Source organism: Protopterus annectens, chromosome 3.part1, assembly GCF_019279795.1.
Source record: "Protopterus annectens isolate FY-2018-M chromosome 3.part1, PAN1.0, whole genome shotgun sequence".
NCBI lineage: Eukaryota > Metazoa > Chordata > Ceratodontiformes > Protopteridae > Protopterus > Protopterus annectens.
The window spans coordinates 480859342-480875928 of NC_056732.1; the positions used below are offsets into that span (position 1 = coordinate 480859342).

Consider the following 16587-nt stretch of genomic DNA (forward strand, 5'->3'; position numbering starts at 1 on the left):
TACTTCTAGCTTTGCAAAAGGCTTCCACCAAAAATGTCTGCACCAGCAAGTGGAAGAGGTTTGTCATTTGGGCTGCAAACAAACATTTACCATTTCTCAGCTCCAGTTTCAGGTGTTCTTCTATTCCTTAGTACTCTGTTTGAGGAGGGTACTAGTTTCTTGACCATCAAGCTTTGGTTAGCTGTTGTTTCTAATTTACAACCTGCAAGTCATTCTCGTTCCCTGTTCGCTTTTAGGTCTAGCATCAAGGACCATCCCCACTTGGGATATCACTGTTCTGTTGCAAGCTTTGACACAGGGACCCTTTGAACCATTTGCAAGTTGTGACTTGAAGCTTTTGTCATGGAAGACCATCTTTGGTGACTACTGCTAAGAAAATTTTTGAAATACAAGTCTTATCCTTCAAGCCTCCCTACATAGCTTTTCATAAGGACGGGGATCTTTATGCACCAATCCTTCCTTTATGTCCAAAGTAGCCACTGAAAGCAACATCAACCAATCCATCCAATTACCAGTGTTCTTTCCAAATTTCTGCAGTAAAGGAGAGTATGTTCTTCACCTTTTAGATGTCCATAGACATCTCCATTTTTACCTGCACCAGACCAAGCAACAGAGGAGTCTGACCAACTCTTTGTTGCCTTTTCATCTGATAGATTAGGACAAGCGGTGTCCAAAATTACCTTGGCAAAATGGATATCTGGCTGCATTTCAAACATGTACTCACTCAAATGATTGGAATTACGTAGACCTCCCAGAGCACATTCCACTGGAACCATGGCTACTTCTTCCACCTTCTATTCTAGAACCTGCATTGATGTTGACTGTGTAGCAGTGACATGATCAACAGTCGCACCTTTGTATTGCATTACAAGTTGGATATCTCCAGGAACAGGGCCTGCTTTTGTTTGATGGTGCTCTGGCATAGCTTTCGTTGATGGCCACCCGGGATCTACTTATCTGAGGACACTGATCCTGTCGTGAGGAAGGATGAAGAAGACAATATCAGATTAAAAGGTTATCTTACCATAGCATGGCATCTGTGTTGTCTTTCTTCATTCCTCCTCACTTTCCCACCCAACCATCCCCCTGTCTCTCTTGTTCTAGAGGATCCCTGGAGTATGAAGAGACTTCTATGTCCCATGTCTGAACCTCATCTGCCATTCCTTTGCTGTATGGGTGTTGGATATATGGAATCAGCAAACTCAATCTGAGGCACTTGGGTGAATTTAGTGCATAATGGGTAAGAGGGAGGAGCTTGAGAGTCTGTTCCAAGTCTGTAGAATGTGGCCGAGCCAGATCCAAAGGTCGGTCTGAGACCCTATCATGAGAAGGAATGATGGAGGACAACACAGATGTTAAGTTATGGTAAAACATAACCTTTTATTAAAGTTGGACTGAAAGTGCAAATTATTTTCTCAGCAAAGTGTCATAGTGAAATTGAAGTAGTGAAAAAGAAGTCGTATTGTCGATGAAAACGTGTTGTTTACAGAAATCTTGTGGCGTTAATAATAAACCTGTGTTTGGAGTCTGAGGTGCCTTATTGTGAGCAGTGGTTCTAACAGGTGGTGGTTGTTTTTCGGACTGGTTTGCTGTTTTGGGAAGTTTTAGTATATTCAGCATTTTAAACTGCATTATGGATTTACATACATTAATTGAAAAGAAAGCACAATAACACTTTCCATGGTTTTACATAATAGAAAATCAAACCGTTTCAGTTATTGCCATGCAGTATACGTGTTTTCCTTTTAAGTTTTCCATCACTCAGTTCATGCTTTCCCTTAACCGGTCATACTAAACATTGTTCTGCACGTATTTTCTACATATTAAATTTATTTCTATGAAATCTGATTTTCTTTTTTTAAAGATATTTATCTTCTTTACAGTATCTAGAACTTCTATTACATTGAGTATAGATATTGATTTCCATTTTCTAGCAGTTTTTTTGGTAGCAAACAGTGGTATTAAGTGTAGTAAGGCATTACTACGGCTAGTCAACTTGGATCCTTTAACATTTCTAAAGAATCATTTCCTTAGTTGCAGTCATTTGTTCCTCCTGACATTTCTGTCTAAGTACTCTAAGGAATTTTTCAAATCTGCCATCTTGTTATATTTCCAAAAGATATGTTCCAAATTACCTGTCTCTTCCCCATCACACTTCTAACATTTCATATGTAAGTGAAGAAAATCCTATGAAGTCTACTTGGGCTATAAAAATGCCTATGCAAAGGCTTCCATTCAAATATCCTAAACTTGGATGCTGATGCTTACATGGGAGCCTTATAAATTCAGTGTCACTGTTCCTTTATAAATTGCTTTTCCATTCTCTCCTCACAATCTTTTTAACCTCCTGTCATTGATTCTTATTATTATGCATTATTTTATACACCCTACTAATGATCTCTCTTTAATAGCAGAACATCAATCAATCCATTAACCTCCTGTTTTTCTTCCCTAATATGAAAACAAAAGGTGAATATAAGCTACATTCACACTAGATGTTCACAACTTAACTTAGATTTAACTCAACAGGACAGCTGGTCATAGGCAATCCGACCAGCTGTTTATTTCTTGCAAAATTCATTTTGGCAAGCCAAATTTCTCTCTTTTCTCTCTGTCTGATTTCACAGTGCATTTATTGGCTTATCTTTCTGTTCTAGACTCCACTGAAGACTCTAACAAAGCTCATCTTTCACTAAGCACTCCCTTATCCCTTTCTCTTTTTCTGTACCCTGTAATAAATCCCTGATGATGAAAGCAGTATAACATGTGGTCCAAACTTCTACATAGTCTCATCAGTATTAACTTTCCTTCCCAAATCATTTTTCTCAGTACTTTGGTGCCTTTGCTAATTTCCTCCAGTAAATTATGATCTCTTGCCTGTTTTCTATACCCCTCTTTGCAGACATCCTGATTGCTACAATCTCCATCATCCATTTTTATGGTGGCTTGGTTTTTGGAATACCTTCCACTGTTTTATGAATGTATATTCTGTCTGACTGTTATTTTCCTTAGGGGTTTGCATCCAAAACCCTAGTGTCTTTGTCTTGAACTGTCCTCTCCCCTTCACCATTATCCTTTTCCATTTTGATTCATAACCTTCTTGAGCCATAAAATAACAGACTCAGGAAATACTTGGCAACTGAACCATTTGGTCATTTGTGCCTTGCCAGTACCCACCCTCAGACCTTGCTTCACTTTTTCAAGGCGATGTTTGCTAGTCATGTTGGGGGTGGATTTGGGAATACCCATCCAGTTGTTTCCTTTTTAAAGGCAAATAGTGTGTTGCATTGCTTGATCTAGGGTGGAGGTTGTTTTTGAAGGGATAGATAGAGTTTAATCATTGCATGACTAATCCCTGTCTCCGCTTAATTTATCTCCTGAGGAAGGTTCAGATCTCTTTTTCTTAGTGTTTGCTAAACTGATTTGTGGAGATATAAGAAGTAAAATGAAAAAAAACTCACTGGCCAATAACTTTAATAATCTCAATGTAATTAAATAAAAACACAGGACACCAGATTAAGCACTTTTGTCCAAGTACATCAGGACTTGTTCAGAATCTAAAGTAAAACCCTTACAATCCCCTTCTTTTATACCCTGCATGATAAAACAATTACCACTTTGTTAGCAGGCAACCATGTTAGGCTAGTACCAATAAGAAAAACAAAATCTACATTAAAACAAATAAACAATTAAAAACTTTAAAAACATTATAAATGAAAATCATTGCAATAAAAGTACTAGATTTAAATTTTAAAATTAAATGAACAGAAATATTTTCATTTATACCTGGGAACGGGGTAGCGGTTAATCTCATTTGCCACTTTGCTTCTTAGATTCTAAAAGTAATTTAGACCCATCTAAGGTCAATTATGGCCTTTTCCAGGATGCCAAATAAAAAAACTTCTTATAGGAAGAACAAAACTTTGTGTGTTTAAACAGAGCATTATTTTCATTACACTTCACTATATCATAATAATGGTCATAAATTCTCTTATGGAGCTATCGCTTCGTTTTACCTATATAAAATTCTGGGGATCCTGAGCACTTGGCAAGATGTGCAACGCATTTAATTAAACAGTTCCCCTTAATAAACCTAATCTCAGAATAAATATTCTCCAATACCAGGGATCCCCCTTCAAAAATATAAGAACATTGGGAACAGGAACCACATTTTCCCATCCCAGTAAAATGAGTACCTGACTGTTTAGTATAATAGGATCCCCATTTGAACCAATTCTTTAATTTCCTACCAGTCTTATGCACAAAAACAGGCTCGGCTCCCAACAAATTATAAACATGAGGGTAGGTTCTTAGTATATTCCAATTCCTTGTAATAATTTCCTTAATTTCTTCTGCCTTGTGGGCTATATTGAACAACCAGGGCCCTTTCAAATGTATTCTCAAGTGTTATGGGGACCCCACTCTCTATACCCACACCTAAAAGTGATTTATATTTTATTCCCCATACAAGAAGTCTTGGATATCCAATTTCTTGAAAAGCGAGGCACAGATCACTCCTAAGGAATCTTTAGGGCATTAAATATAGAGAAAGAGCCTCCAATCTCTCATTGTAATTCAGGTCTTTAGGCTCATGATTTTTTTTTTTTTTGTTACGAACTTCTGAGGTCTCTTCCAGCTTAGTAATATGTTTAGTAAGATGCATCCCAAAGGAGGTATCTTATTTTGTGATGGGCCTAATCAGTGCAGAATTCAGAGGGGTAAGGATGACATTAGATATCTTGAGACCCTTTGCAGTCAGCTGTGCCAGGAAAAAGGAATTTAACTACTGTTGCAACATGAAGATCAAAAGAAAAAATATTATCTACTTGTGTTCTAAGGTCTCTCACATCTTTTTGTGGTGAGTTGTCCTATAATACTGTATGCTGTGAGAGATTGTTCATCAAATGCTACAGTATTTTACTTTTTAGCATATAGTTTTAGCCCATTTTCTGTGAATCAGTTATTAACATGTTAAAGTTGTAGCTTTTGCATGTGTGAATGGGATTTGAGGAATCGTCCTCATATTTGGTTTACTGGAAATGCTGTTTTTTTTATTTGGATATTAGAGAAGTATATGCTGAAAAATAGAAAACCTCATAGATTACCTTTATGCCTCTTGAGGATGCACTTGGATTATGCACATGGACCTTTAATCAAATAGCTTTGAAGTATCCCTTCAAATCTGGTAACCTTAAACCACCATTTTCTATGGAGAAAATGTGCTTGCCCGTTTATCGTTTGCCCTCTTTCATCCCCAAATAAATCCATTCAACTTTTTTATTAATCATCACCTGTGGCTGTTTATCTAGTTGATAAAAGAAATATTCCTGACCTGTTTACAAGGCTAAAGGAACTAATAGCATAGGATCATAGGACGTTACTAGGCTATTGGCACTGAGGCCTTTATAAGCCTAGCCAAGAGTTTAGCCCATGTTTAGATAATTTGGCACCCAGAGCCCCTGTCCAGCAGACACACAGGTGGAATTCCAGGGGTGTATTTTCTTTTTCCCATCCAGTTTGCACTTAAAAAGAGATAATGAGGTACTCTGCTTGATGTGGAGAGAGAGTCTATTCCACAGACAGGGGAGTCTCTGAGAAACAAATAAGTCCCATCAACAAGTTCTATTGATATCACAGATCAGGTTGAGGTTGCATGAACAGGTTACTTGAGTGGAGCTTGACTTGCGGATATGCAACAGTCCCAATAAGGCAGGGTCTGAAATTGCTTTGTATCGCAGAGAGAGGTCACCTCTGAGGAGGCTGTATGAAACTGAGTAGAGGGACAGGGCTTTTAGCCTATCTGTTTAGGGTAGATATTTGAGGCCCTGGATTCTCCTGGTGAGGAACCTCTGTGGTCTCTCCAGCTGCTGCATGTGCTTTGAGAGGTACATGCTGAAGGGGGGCATTGTACTCAATAATTGGCCATATACGGGAAGAATACAGGGATGTGATTACCTCTTTGTCCCTGGATGAGATGCCCTTACTTATGAGGTGGGCCATATAGAAAGCTTTCCGTACAATGGAAGCAACATGGTGGTCAATAGTCTGGTTGCTATAAACCTGGGTGCTCAAATCCCTCACTACTGATTTGTGTACTTAGGATATAGTGATAATATATGGGAATATCACTCTCCCCAAAGGTGATGATGATGATGCCTTTTTTGGCATTTAGCTTGATGCCATCTTTCTGGCACCAGTCATTTGTTTGGGTGAGACCCTCGAGGAGGACATCCACATCACTTGGGGAATTGATGACCGCGCCCAGCTTGCAGTCATCTGCAAACTTGGTCAGCCATAGCCCACTGGTTTTGGCCTGCACCTCAGAGAAGTATATCCCGAATAACAGAGGCCCAAAGACCGATCCTTGGGTTACGCCGCTCGTTACAGGTCTACTGCTTTAGGTGACTTCCCCTTTTTTGATTAGGTAGGTTCTGTCTGTGAGCCAGTTTGTTACCCATCTGATAACATATGGATTGATGCCTAGTTGAGAGAGTTTATCTGTTATGCCAAAGTGGTGAATAGTGTCGAAGGCTTTGGCCAGGTCAAAGTAGGGGATGTGCACAGTCTTCCCCTTGTCCATGGCATTGGTGACTGTCCCAAAGAAGTCAATGAGATTTAACAGACATGACCTCTCCTTGACAAAGCCAAACTGTGTGGAGTCGAGTGTTTGGGGGGTTGCCAATATCCATGTTAATGAGGTCCATGCTAATCCATTCCATGGCCTTGCAGATCAGGCTAGTTAGGCTGATGGGTCTATAATTTTCCAGATCTGTGGATGCTCCACCTTTGAGTAAAGGGATGACTGTGGGTGTCCTCCAGTTTCTCAGTTTTTATTTCCTTCCCACAGATCCTTAGCTAACGTAACAGAATCCTTTTTAATCCATACACCTAAATACCCAAATCTTACCATGGCCCAGTAAGATTGGACATTGCTGAACAGTTTGTGCATGGGTACATAATTCACCTCTACAGCCTTTGTTATAACTTTATTTATTTTATATCCAAAACAGATACGGAATTTTCTCAGTGTCCACAACACTGAAATATTGTTTAATAGATATATTAAGTACATTATAATGTGTAAATAAAACAAATTTTCCTGATTACCATACCTTTTAATTTGTGTATTTCTAATTTTCTTTGCTAACATCTCTAGTTATAAAGCTTCAAATATCTTTCTCTGTTAATATCTACCATGTTTTTAATTTTAATTTCATCCCACTCACTAACTGCCCCTTCTGAAGTGATTTCTTTTTCCCCTTATAACTCTGGAGACATATTTACTATCCATCCATTCCTTAAATTCCTTTCTTTTTAACAGATCAGTATGGAAGAGCCAATGTCTCATTTTCACATCATTACCTTGCATCTTTATTTTTCTTAGTGAATGATCTGATATAGTTACTGTATGGATCTCCAAGCTTTCAATGAAGTACACATTCCAGTGAGAATGTCCATCCATTCTAGCCCAGTTATTGTTTTATGGGAATAATATGTAAATTTTGTCTGAGTTCCTGCTACTGGATTGACATCTTCCATACCAGATATTCTTGTTGTACTTCAGAAATCTAACCTGTTTTATTATATTTTCTTTTGTATATCCTCACTATTGTAAATCAGGTTCCAGTCTTCACGCATAAATGATATTTCTTGCTGGAAGCTTTTCTTCCTGAATTCTCCTAAGATTCATAATAGTACTTTTAGGGGAAGATACATACCAGTGTCATTCTCCTCCCCTGCCTGTAACCCCTTACAAACGTTAAACTACGTTCATTGCCCCCCTCCCATTCTGCCACAGTTGGAGCCTCTCTTTCAGTCAGTATTATAATCACTTCCCTTTTCTTTTGTTGCTGATAATCTGCTGAATGCTCTTCCCTGAAATTCTTTCAAATTCATATGCTAATGTCTATCCAAATATATCTTCTGGAACAATATTTGCTCTCTACATTTCTTAATATAATTCTGTACTCTGCTTTTTGTCTGTACTTGTACAACCATTTAAATTCCACGTCCGTACTGACAAAGCAGTGAAACGCTTTTACTCCTACATGTACACAACAGTTCTTTTAAACTTATGTTTCTAACTTGCAGATTATATGCACACATTAATGTTTGGCACTCTTTGATCTTGTATGTAGTTTATATTCTTATCTCGGTTTGAACTCATGTCACACTTTCCTAGACTTTTTGCTTCAAAATCAAAAAAAATCAGCCCATTTTAAGTCAAAGCAAGCATGCCAAGCTATATACACATTTGAAAAAGGAAGTTTACCCTCCAAATAGGAGCAGTCACTCCAAGTCAGTGGCTGAACCCACAGCCATTAACTGTTGTGGAATTAAGGTTAACCATGCTAAAGTGCATGTTAGTTTGTATTGATTACTGTCTGTTCTTGTCTCTGTTCCACACCCATATGGGGCAGAACAACTTGTATGCTCTCTGTAAACATTAACTTTTAGTCTTAAGAAAAATGCACTTACTATACTTAAATAATTCAACTGAATTGTGCACTGTTATATTTAAGGCCACTAGGGAGGCAGTTACTTGCCTAACTATTGAGTTCCTCCAGTTTCAAACTTTATTTTTAATGACCTGATTGGCAGTATTCCATTGTATTGCACCCTGTAGATTTCACTCAGAACACACTGCTCAAACTGCTCAGAATTAGTTGCTTACAGCTGCAAGCTTCTTTTGTCTTGCCAAAAGCAGATGCTGTTGATCTAAATGGCTAGTAACTTTGCAAGTGTGAGCAAGAACCATTGTATGCTTTACTCAAAATACACTGACAACATACTTCTGTTTTCCCATTAGTACTGAAAGCTCCTCAAGTGCCAATGAATGACTACAGGTTCACTTAAGGAGTCTGATGCAGCTTGTAAGACAGCGAGTGAAAAAAGGCTATATAGTACATATTTTGTTCTGATTCATGAACAAAAGCAGTAAAATACATTTGTTGTATTTTTCTACCTCTGGCATCAATTTAGATAGTGAAATGTTAACATCACCATGATGTGCTTAATCTGTTAAGGGAATACAAGTAAAGGAGAAAGAATGTAAGTTTTTGTGCAAATATTCAGATGCATTCATATTTTGGCAGTTGGAGTTTTATGCACTACAAATGAGTGAACCTCATTTTTACTAGTCATTTTGTTAGTGTTAAGATAAATGTGCAAGTATAGAGATTTCCAGTAGAATTATTTGAGCAATTAAGTTCTTTAATGTACCATTTAATGCACATTTTTTTGGTTGTTACAGTTTGTTCGCCCTCCTCTCATCATCTTCTCTGTGGATGGGTTCCGTGCCTCGTATATGAAGAAAGGAAGCAAAATTTTACCTAATATTGAGAAACTTCGTAAGTACTAGTAAATTTTTTTCCCCGTGTTTTTCAGTTCTGTTTGTCCTCCTTTGGCTCTCATTAGGTAGTGGCTACATTTCTAGCCTAAAGCTGAATTTAGGTAGGAGTTCAATAGACTTCTGCTTCATTTCCTCAATTTTATTTTCACCTTACATTGAAATATTACCGAAGAGTACCGTCTTCTGTACACCCGAGTATGACTCCATCTTTTAAACATGCGGTCTTGCAACACCCACTGAACTACCCTGGTTTGTTCAATATTATTTTTCTAGTCGCCTTATAAGCTACTCCCTGTCACCTTGAACAGCATGACCTGGACACAAAGAGGACAGAGTGGCTTAATTTGGTTTCTATTGCATCATTTTTTTACTCCATTTCCAAAAAAGTGATGGGTCAAGACATAATCATGTACTGTAGATTTCATCCTGCTTTTAAAAAGTCTTCACTACCAAAAATGTGTTTGTAGGGAAAAGACAGCATTAACAATAGAGATGGATAGCTGACCAGTTGTTTGTAATGTGCAGAGAAGCATTGATTTTGCTCAGAACTTGTACTTGTTTACATCATGATCTATAAGCTGTGGGCTTACCAAACAGTGTTTGATTTTGTGCTGTTGACCAGGGACTGACAAGTGGCAGATATGCTGTCAGGTAAGGTTCTGTCTTACTGTTAAGATGAATGGTACCATACAAAAACAAACTTTCCTAAACATATGTGCCCAGAAGCATGCTGTATAATTTAAGTTAATAGTTTTCTGTCCCCTAAATGATCATTAAGTTTACTGTGATTATTTTCCTACCTTTGGCATGGATAATAAAATAAGACAATCTTGAATATGTCAGTAGAAACATTTGGCTCTGAGCAGTCACTCCTAAATTGCTGGATACTAAACAGTTGATAGTCATTTCAGTACACTAACCATTAAGCTCATAAGTAAATTACAAGCCACAGGCATGTGAAATGGAATAACAGCACTCTATTTGACTTAAGTGATTTCATTTGAAAATTAAATGTGTTGACATGTATAATCTTGTTTAGGAAGTTTAAGATAAAAAGTTTTCAACGCACAAATAAGCAGCAGACCCTATCAACTAATAATCTTTTATTTTAGTTGCATTTATGTTTGCGTACTGGGGTAGTGCACTGATCAGTACTGACCAATTTCAGGCTCACCCTGGTTAAACTACAAAACATTTCACTAAAAAAAATCAGAAATGTAAGCAATAACAGAGTAAATTACACTAATTATGTAGAAAAAAAATTGTACGTTATTCATCTAGTGAACAAACACTAAGCAACGTACAACCAGAGTGTAATTTACAATATATATATTTGTTCCTAAAGTAGGTCAATCTTCAGTGAACCTTAAGAGAAGAGACTCTAAGGCGGTATGTTAGGTGATGTATCCTGTGTTGAATCAGGAGCATTTGGCTTGGATGAAGAAGTGCTTTTTGAGTTGCATTCTGAATGTGGAATAAGTGTTGATTATTTAATATGAATAGAGAGAGCTTACTAAAGGGTATGTGCCTGAGTGGAGAAAGCTTGTGCAGTGCTATGGAGTTTGATTTTAGGGATAATGAGAGTTGGTGTGGCTTGTGTGAGTAGTGCCTTGGGTTGTATGAGGAGGCTTTTTCATGGTGTCTAGCTGTAAAAGGGAGTAAATGTGTGGAGTTGGAGTAGTTTATAGAGTGGGATCCTAAAAGTAGGTTAGGTCTTTTTTTATGGGTAGCCATTTGACTTTTTCTAGGGTGATACAGTGATGCTCACAGAGTCAAGTTTTGTAATGAATCAGCATATGTTAGAGATGGTCTGAAGTGTGACAGTGTTAAGTGTGACAGTGTTTTTCTTGGAGGTAGAAGCAACAATTGACAGCCCATATTCAGTTTGAAAAGGAGAGCTCTGCTGCCAGTGGCTGCTCTACTTGTGATACAGAAGAGAAGAACTTTTTGGCCCAGACGGGGAGGGATATTTTTTGGTTCTCACTTTGTCAATATGGAAATGGAAGTTGAGTGATTCGAGCCATAGTCCTAGGTGTTTGACAGTAGAGGTTATCATTATAGAGTGGTTTCTGCAGGGCAAAGATAGTTAAAGGGTTACTTGCTTTTACTGTGGAGTTCCAAAATGCATAGTTTTAGTCTTGGTGTGGTTGAGAAGTAGTTTATGGTTTGAGCTGTTGGTGTGGTTGAGAAGTAGTTTATGGTTTGAGCTGTTGGTGGAGCTCATGTGAGTCTGTCTGGAGTTGACACTGAATGTTGGTATGAGAGTGACCTGATCAGTAAATGACCATATCATCAGCACTGTCATTGTGGACATTTTTTAACTAATGAGCGGCATCTGGACTGATATCAATTTAATTTATTTTGTTTTGGAGAAGAGTAGTAAATGAGGTCAATGCCTTTGTCAGGTCTGTATATAGGGCACCTGTAAGGAGACCACTGTCAGAGATTAGCAAGTTGTTATCCATTAGGGACCCAGGTGCTTTTATAGTAATTTATCCAGACTAGATTCCATGTTTGGTGAAGAGCAGGTGGTACTGCTGGATGTAGAGAGAGCTGGGTGTAGACTATATTTTTCCAAGAGTTTTGTCCAGCATTGGGAGAATGGATAGTAATTGAAAATCTTTTGGTTTGGTTTGCTTCGGGAGGGTTTAGTTTTCCATATCTATGGCATGATTTGTGTGAGACATGGGTGTTATGTATTTGGATGAGAGGAAGACACAGATGCTATCTGCGGTTTTTAATGAACCAGTGTTTGTTGTCAGATCCAGGAGGGGTGTTGGTTGAAGTATTTTCAAGTAGAATAGAGACTTTTTTGCAACATATGCATTTGAAGTGGAAGAGGAGGATGAATGGAGATGGGGTGGGCAATGCGTGGGAGGTATTGAATTTTACTGATGGGCGATTGCTAAATTTTTTAAGGAAATCTTCTGTGGAAAGTTTTGCTGTACCATATTGAATGGGGTTTGTAGACAAGGTATCATGAGGAGGATTTCTTTCTGTAAGTAGATTAACCTTCTTCCAAAAGAGTCTGAGGAAATGTAAGAGGGTAATTTGTTTCTTTGGCATTTTCTTTTGTGCCTTCTGATGGACTTCTTGGCTAAGTTACACAGTACTATAGAGGAAGTGCAGTTGTCAGTTGTGGGGTTCCGTTTCCATTTTTGCCATGCTTTATCCATTGGAGTTAGGAGATATTTGTGTTCAGTGGATAGCCATTCAGTTTTGGTGGGTTTATAAAGCCTGTGGATAAGTAGGAAGAATTTATCTTGTAGCTAGAGAAGAAAGTTGGTTAGGTTTACAGCTACTGTGTTATGGTTAGGTAAGGAGAGTGTATGGTTCTAGTTATGGGCTGAGAGAAAGATTCTGAGTTTGTTTGTACCAGCCAAATTGTCATTTTCTTTCGGCTGAGAACTTCTTTCCTAGTAATAACCAAATCCAAAAATGTCAGGATATACTCTGTACTCGTGTATCTGTAAAATCTGGAACTGTACTGCAAACTTCAAAACAGAACTAAAAAAAAAATCACCTCATGGACTCCTGACACTGTTCATGCTGAAATCCTGGCTACTTTCTTCCTTCACTGTTATATGTACCTACTTCCAACCTAAATACATTCCATATTCTCCATCCTTAGTTACTGCCCCCTCTCTTTTATTTTACTACTTATTTAATCACCCTCTCAACATTCTGCTGTCATCACATTAGTCTCATAGGTGTTCCACACCTCCTATAAACCTAAATGTATATTCAGCCCGTCAACACTGTTAACCCAAAACTGACCATATGTTATCCACTCACAAGTTATATTGCCCCATACTTGAATAAGATGGAATAGGTACCCAACATACTTGTTTTGTGAAGAAGAGAATCACCAACATAATTTACTGCTAGCATTTCTTTCTTGTTTGTATTTTGGTCTGTCTTTCTTGTCCGAAAGATCCTCCACTTTTACACAATTGATACTGCTCCCCAAACAAAGTCTGAGGAGTCTGTTGTGACTTAAGTGTTTTAGAAAAGGAGGGGAGAATGGGAGACCTCGATTTTGAGAAGTTTGTTTCCACCAACTGATTTCCATTTTCACAAATTCCAGAACGGGAATTTGAAAAGACAGTTGTTTGCTGTTGGGACCAAAAAGATTTCAAGTAGCACTGTATCTTCTCATGTTGAGTATTGCAAAAAGTGTCATGAGGATCAGGGAAACCATGAGATCCGGAATCATGAGGTATTCCCTCACCGTGTCACAAGTCTGGACTAAATGTATTTCTATTTTTGCTGTGGAAGAAAAGCTTTTTGTGCTGCTGTGTCTAGCAGGCATCCCCAAAATAAAATCCTGTGAGATGTCATCAAAAAAGGAGTTTAGAATATTCTCTTGGAATCGCAGCCTGTGAAGGAGATCACTTTTCCAAGTGAGAGATTCCTGACACTTTGAAAGAAACCCTGCAAAGATAAGCACATTGTCTAAATACGGAAAAATCTGGATACATTGTAGCCTGCAATGAGCTCTAACAAGAGGTAGACATTTTGTGAGCACACTTGTAGCAGTAGATAGATAGCACATTGGAGCAAACCTCAGTCTCTCTCTCATCCTCATGTAGTATTTCCCAAATATTCTACCAGAGGTGAATAGTTATTGCATTACATGGATGTTCATAGACGACTCTTATGTGACACAGAATTATTTGTTTTCTTTTCTAGCAAAAAAAATGGGTGCTAAAATTTCTAAAATAACTGTTGCAGGTGGTTGCCTGACTTAATTTTTTTCTTTGAAAAATGCATTACCTTTTGTACCCAGATCTCATTCAGCCATACAGTGGCTACCTCTCAGGCTTTTTTTTTTTTTTCAAAAATGCTTCCTTAGAGGAAATTTTCAAAGTGAACACTTGGGTTTCACTAAAGACGTTTGAAAGGCATTACAACATGGATGCATTCTAGGTCTTCCTTCAATGCCACAGTTAATGGAGGTATGATTCCAGAAAGGTGACCGCCTGGAGGATATGCCTAAGACTCTGCCATGTTGTTGATGAGGATCGACCTCCTCATACAATATATGAAAGATGTTAGTCATATTGATCACTGCTGTAATGGCCTTAGCTATATGGGTTATATCCTGCCAATGATATAACAGCTGGACAGCTTAGACATTCAGGGCACCTTCCATGCACCCAAGCTGTCAAGCAGCTCAAGCTGACCTGACTTAATGACAAGTTTGGCTGTGAAGCCTCCAGAGCTTTATTGTTGCCACATAGTACTTTCCTCTGAGGCTTTTGAGGATCAAAGGTCGGCTTATGCTTTGGAGAGGGAAAAAAATTCCATTTTCTTAATTTTATTGGTGTTTGTGTGTGTGTATATTTTTTCCCTCTTCAGGAAAGTTATTTTAAAGCTAGGAGTGTCGTGTTTTAATGGACTGCCTCAAGAGTGTAATGTACTTTTAAACTGACCATTTGTTTTTTCTGCCAATTTAAAAGTTGTCTAAACTAACTGAAATATTTTCTTTGGAGAAATAGTTTATTTTTCCTTTGAGGGGTTGGCATAGTGTGTTTTTACAGTGTTTTTTTCTGTCAAAAAGTAACTCTTGTGGGCTGATAGTTTTACAAGCATTTGCTGCTTGTCTTGCCAGGGAAAAAGGCACCATTTCTGGCTTGACTGTGGAACAGACTTCTGGCCCCACAGTCAGTCTTTCCAGATACAAAAAGGAAAAAGTTAAGTAAACTGCCTTTGCCACCACAGCAGGCTAGTAATTTGTCTCGGCTCCAGGTAGGTGACTGCTGTAGCCATTTATTGTACCTTAGACCACTCATCTTTTGCCCCCAGATGCCTCTGGTGACACACCTTCAGTCATTATGGACTGTGGGTTAGCGACATTCTCTGTGGCTGTTGGAGTCCCCTCAGTGGCAAGGAAGCGCCACTCCTGTCAGCCCTTTGTGTCAGAATGCTGTGCCAGTCCCTGGAGAAACAGCTGCTATCATTAGTAACATGTTTGGCCCCTTTTTTCTTAAAAATAAACTAAAAACCAAGCATGCATCTACTCTTCAAATTCCTTTGGATAGGAGTAGTTTACTGGGTCTGGCTCAGGGTTTAATTCAGGCCATCTATCCTTGTAAAGTAGTTTTTGGTAAAAAAAAAAGGGGGGGGGGATTCCTCATTTCCTGAAGAGATTCAAGATTCTGAATCTGAATAGGAAAATGCAGGGACAGATTCAGGGTTTTTTCCTCTGATTTTTGATTCAGACTATGAGGAGAGCTCAGTTTCTGATTATCCCTGGGGGGTGGTTCTTTTTCTCTGAGACTATTGCTAGAATGTGCCGTTTTTTTCAGTGGGAGAACACTGAGATTTGTCAGTCCCTTAGAACATACTATGAGATGTTAAAGAAGAATTTTCCAGAACCTACACCCTTTCCTCTTGCTCTGTCTGCTTTGGAGGATGTATGTGTTACTGTCTGCATTTTTCTTGATAGTCTGCCACCTTCCCCAAAAATTTCATATAGGATCTGTAAAGTTCATCAGTCTTTTAAAATTTTATACAGTGTTCCCAAACCTGAGCCAGCTGTTAACACTTTAGTTCATCCCACTGCCACTAAGCATTTAGTTAATGCCTATCCTACTCTTTCTGATAAGAATTGGAAAGTTATTAATAGGTGTGGGGAAAAGGTATGTACTTCTGCAACCTTGATTTTCAGAATTTTGAATTGCTAGACTTTTATGTTAGTTTGTTCTGGCAAGTTGTGAAGATATAAAGAATGTTTTTGTCTATAGATTCTTCTTGTGAGGAAGAATCTACTTTAAATAACCAGAGTTTCATCAACTGCACGACATTGCTTTTTGTTTGGTGTGTGTGTGTGTGTGTGTGTGTGTGTGTGTGTGTGTGTGTGTGTGTGTAACTCTAATACTTCTTCAAGGACTATGGCCACTGATAGTGTTTTGAGGAGGTTTGCATGGCTGCATTCTCAGAACCTTCAACATGATGACAAAAATGACATTTTAAGTTCTCCCTTGGATAGAGATTTAATGTTTAGCTCTTCTGCTGCATAGGTGATCAAACAGTGTGATGAAAGGGGCAAGCTAATTCAGAGAAACTCAAGATATTTCAGCCTTCCTTTTCCAAATTCTCCAAGGGATTACCTTTCTCCTAGTCCATTTTTTAAACAAGAAATATCTTTATTAAATTATGACATAGGCAATCATACATTTGTTAATGAAAAGCAACCATCCTGACATATTTTTAGTTGCAAACATTATGCA

General features: G+C 38.2%; 1 protein-coding gene across 1 annotated transcript in view; it reads left to right on the forward strand.

Moving 5' to 3' along the window:
* Window positions 1–9248: 9248 nt before the first annotated feature.
* ENPP2 (ectonucleotide pyrophosphatase/phosphodiesterase 2) overlaps window positions 9249–16587 on the forward strand; it is a gene marked incomplete in the record, with an annotated part of 2364887 nt that continues 2357548 nt past the window's right edge. The window contains 1 exon segment of the mRNA XM_044066921.1: window positions 9249–9350. Coding sequence (XP_043922856.1) covers window positions 9308–9350 — 43 coding nt within the window.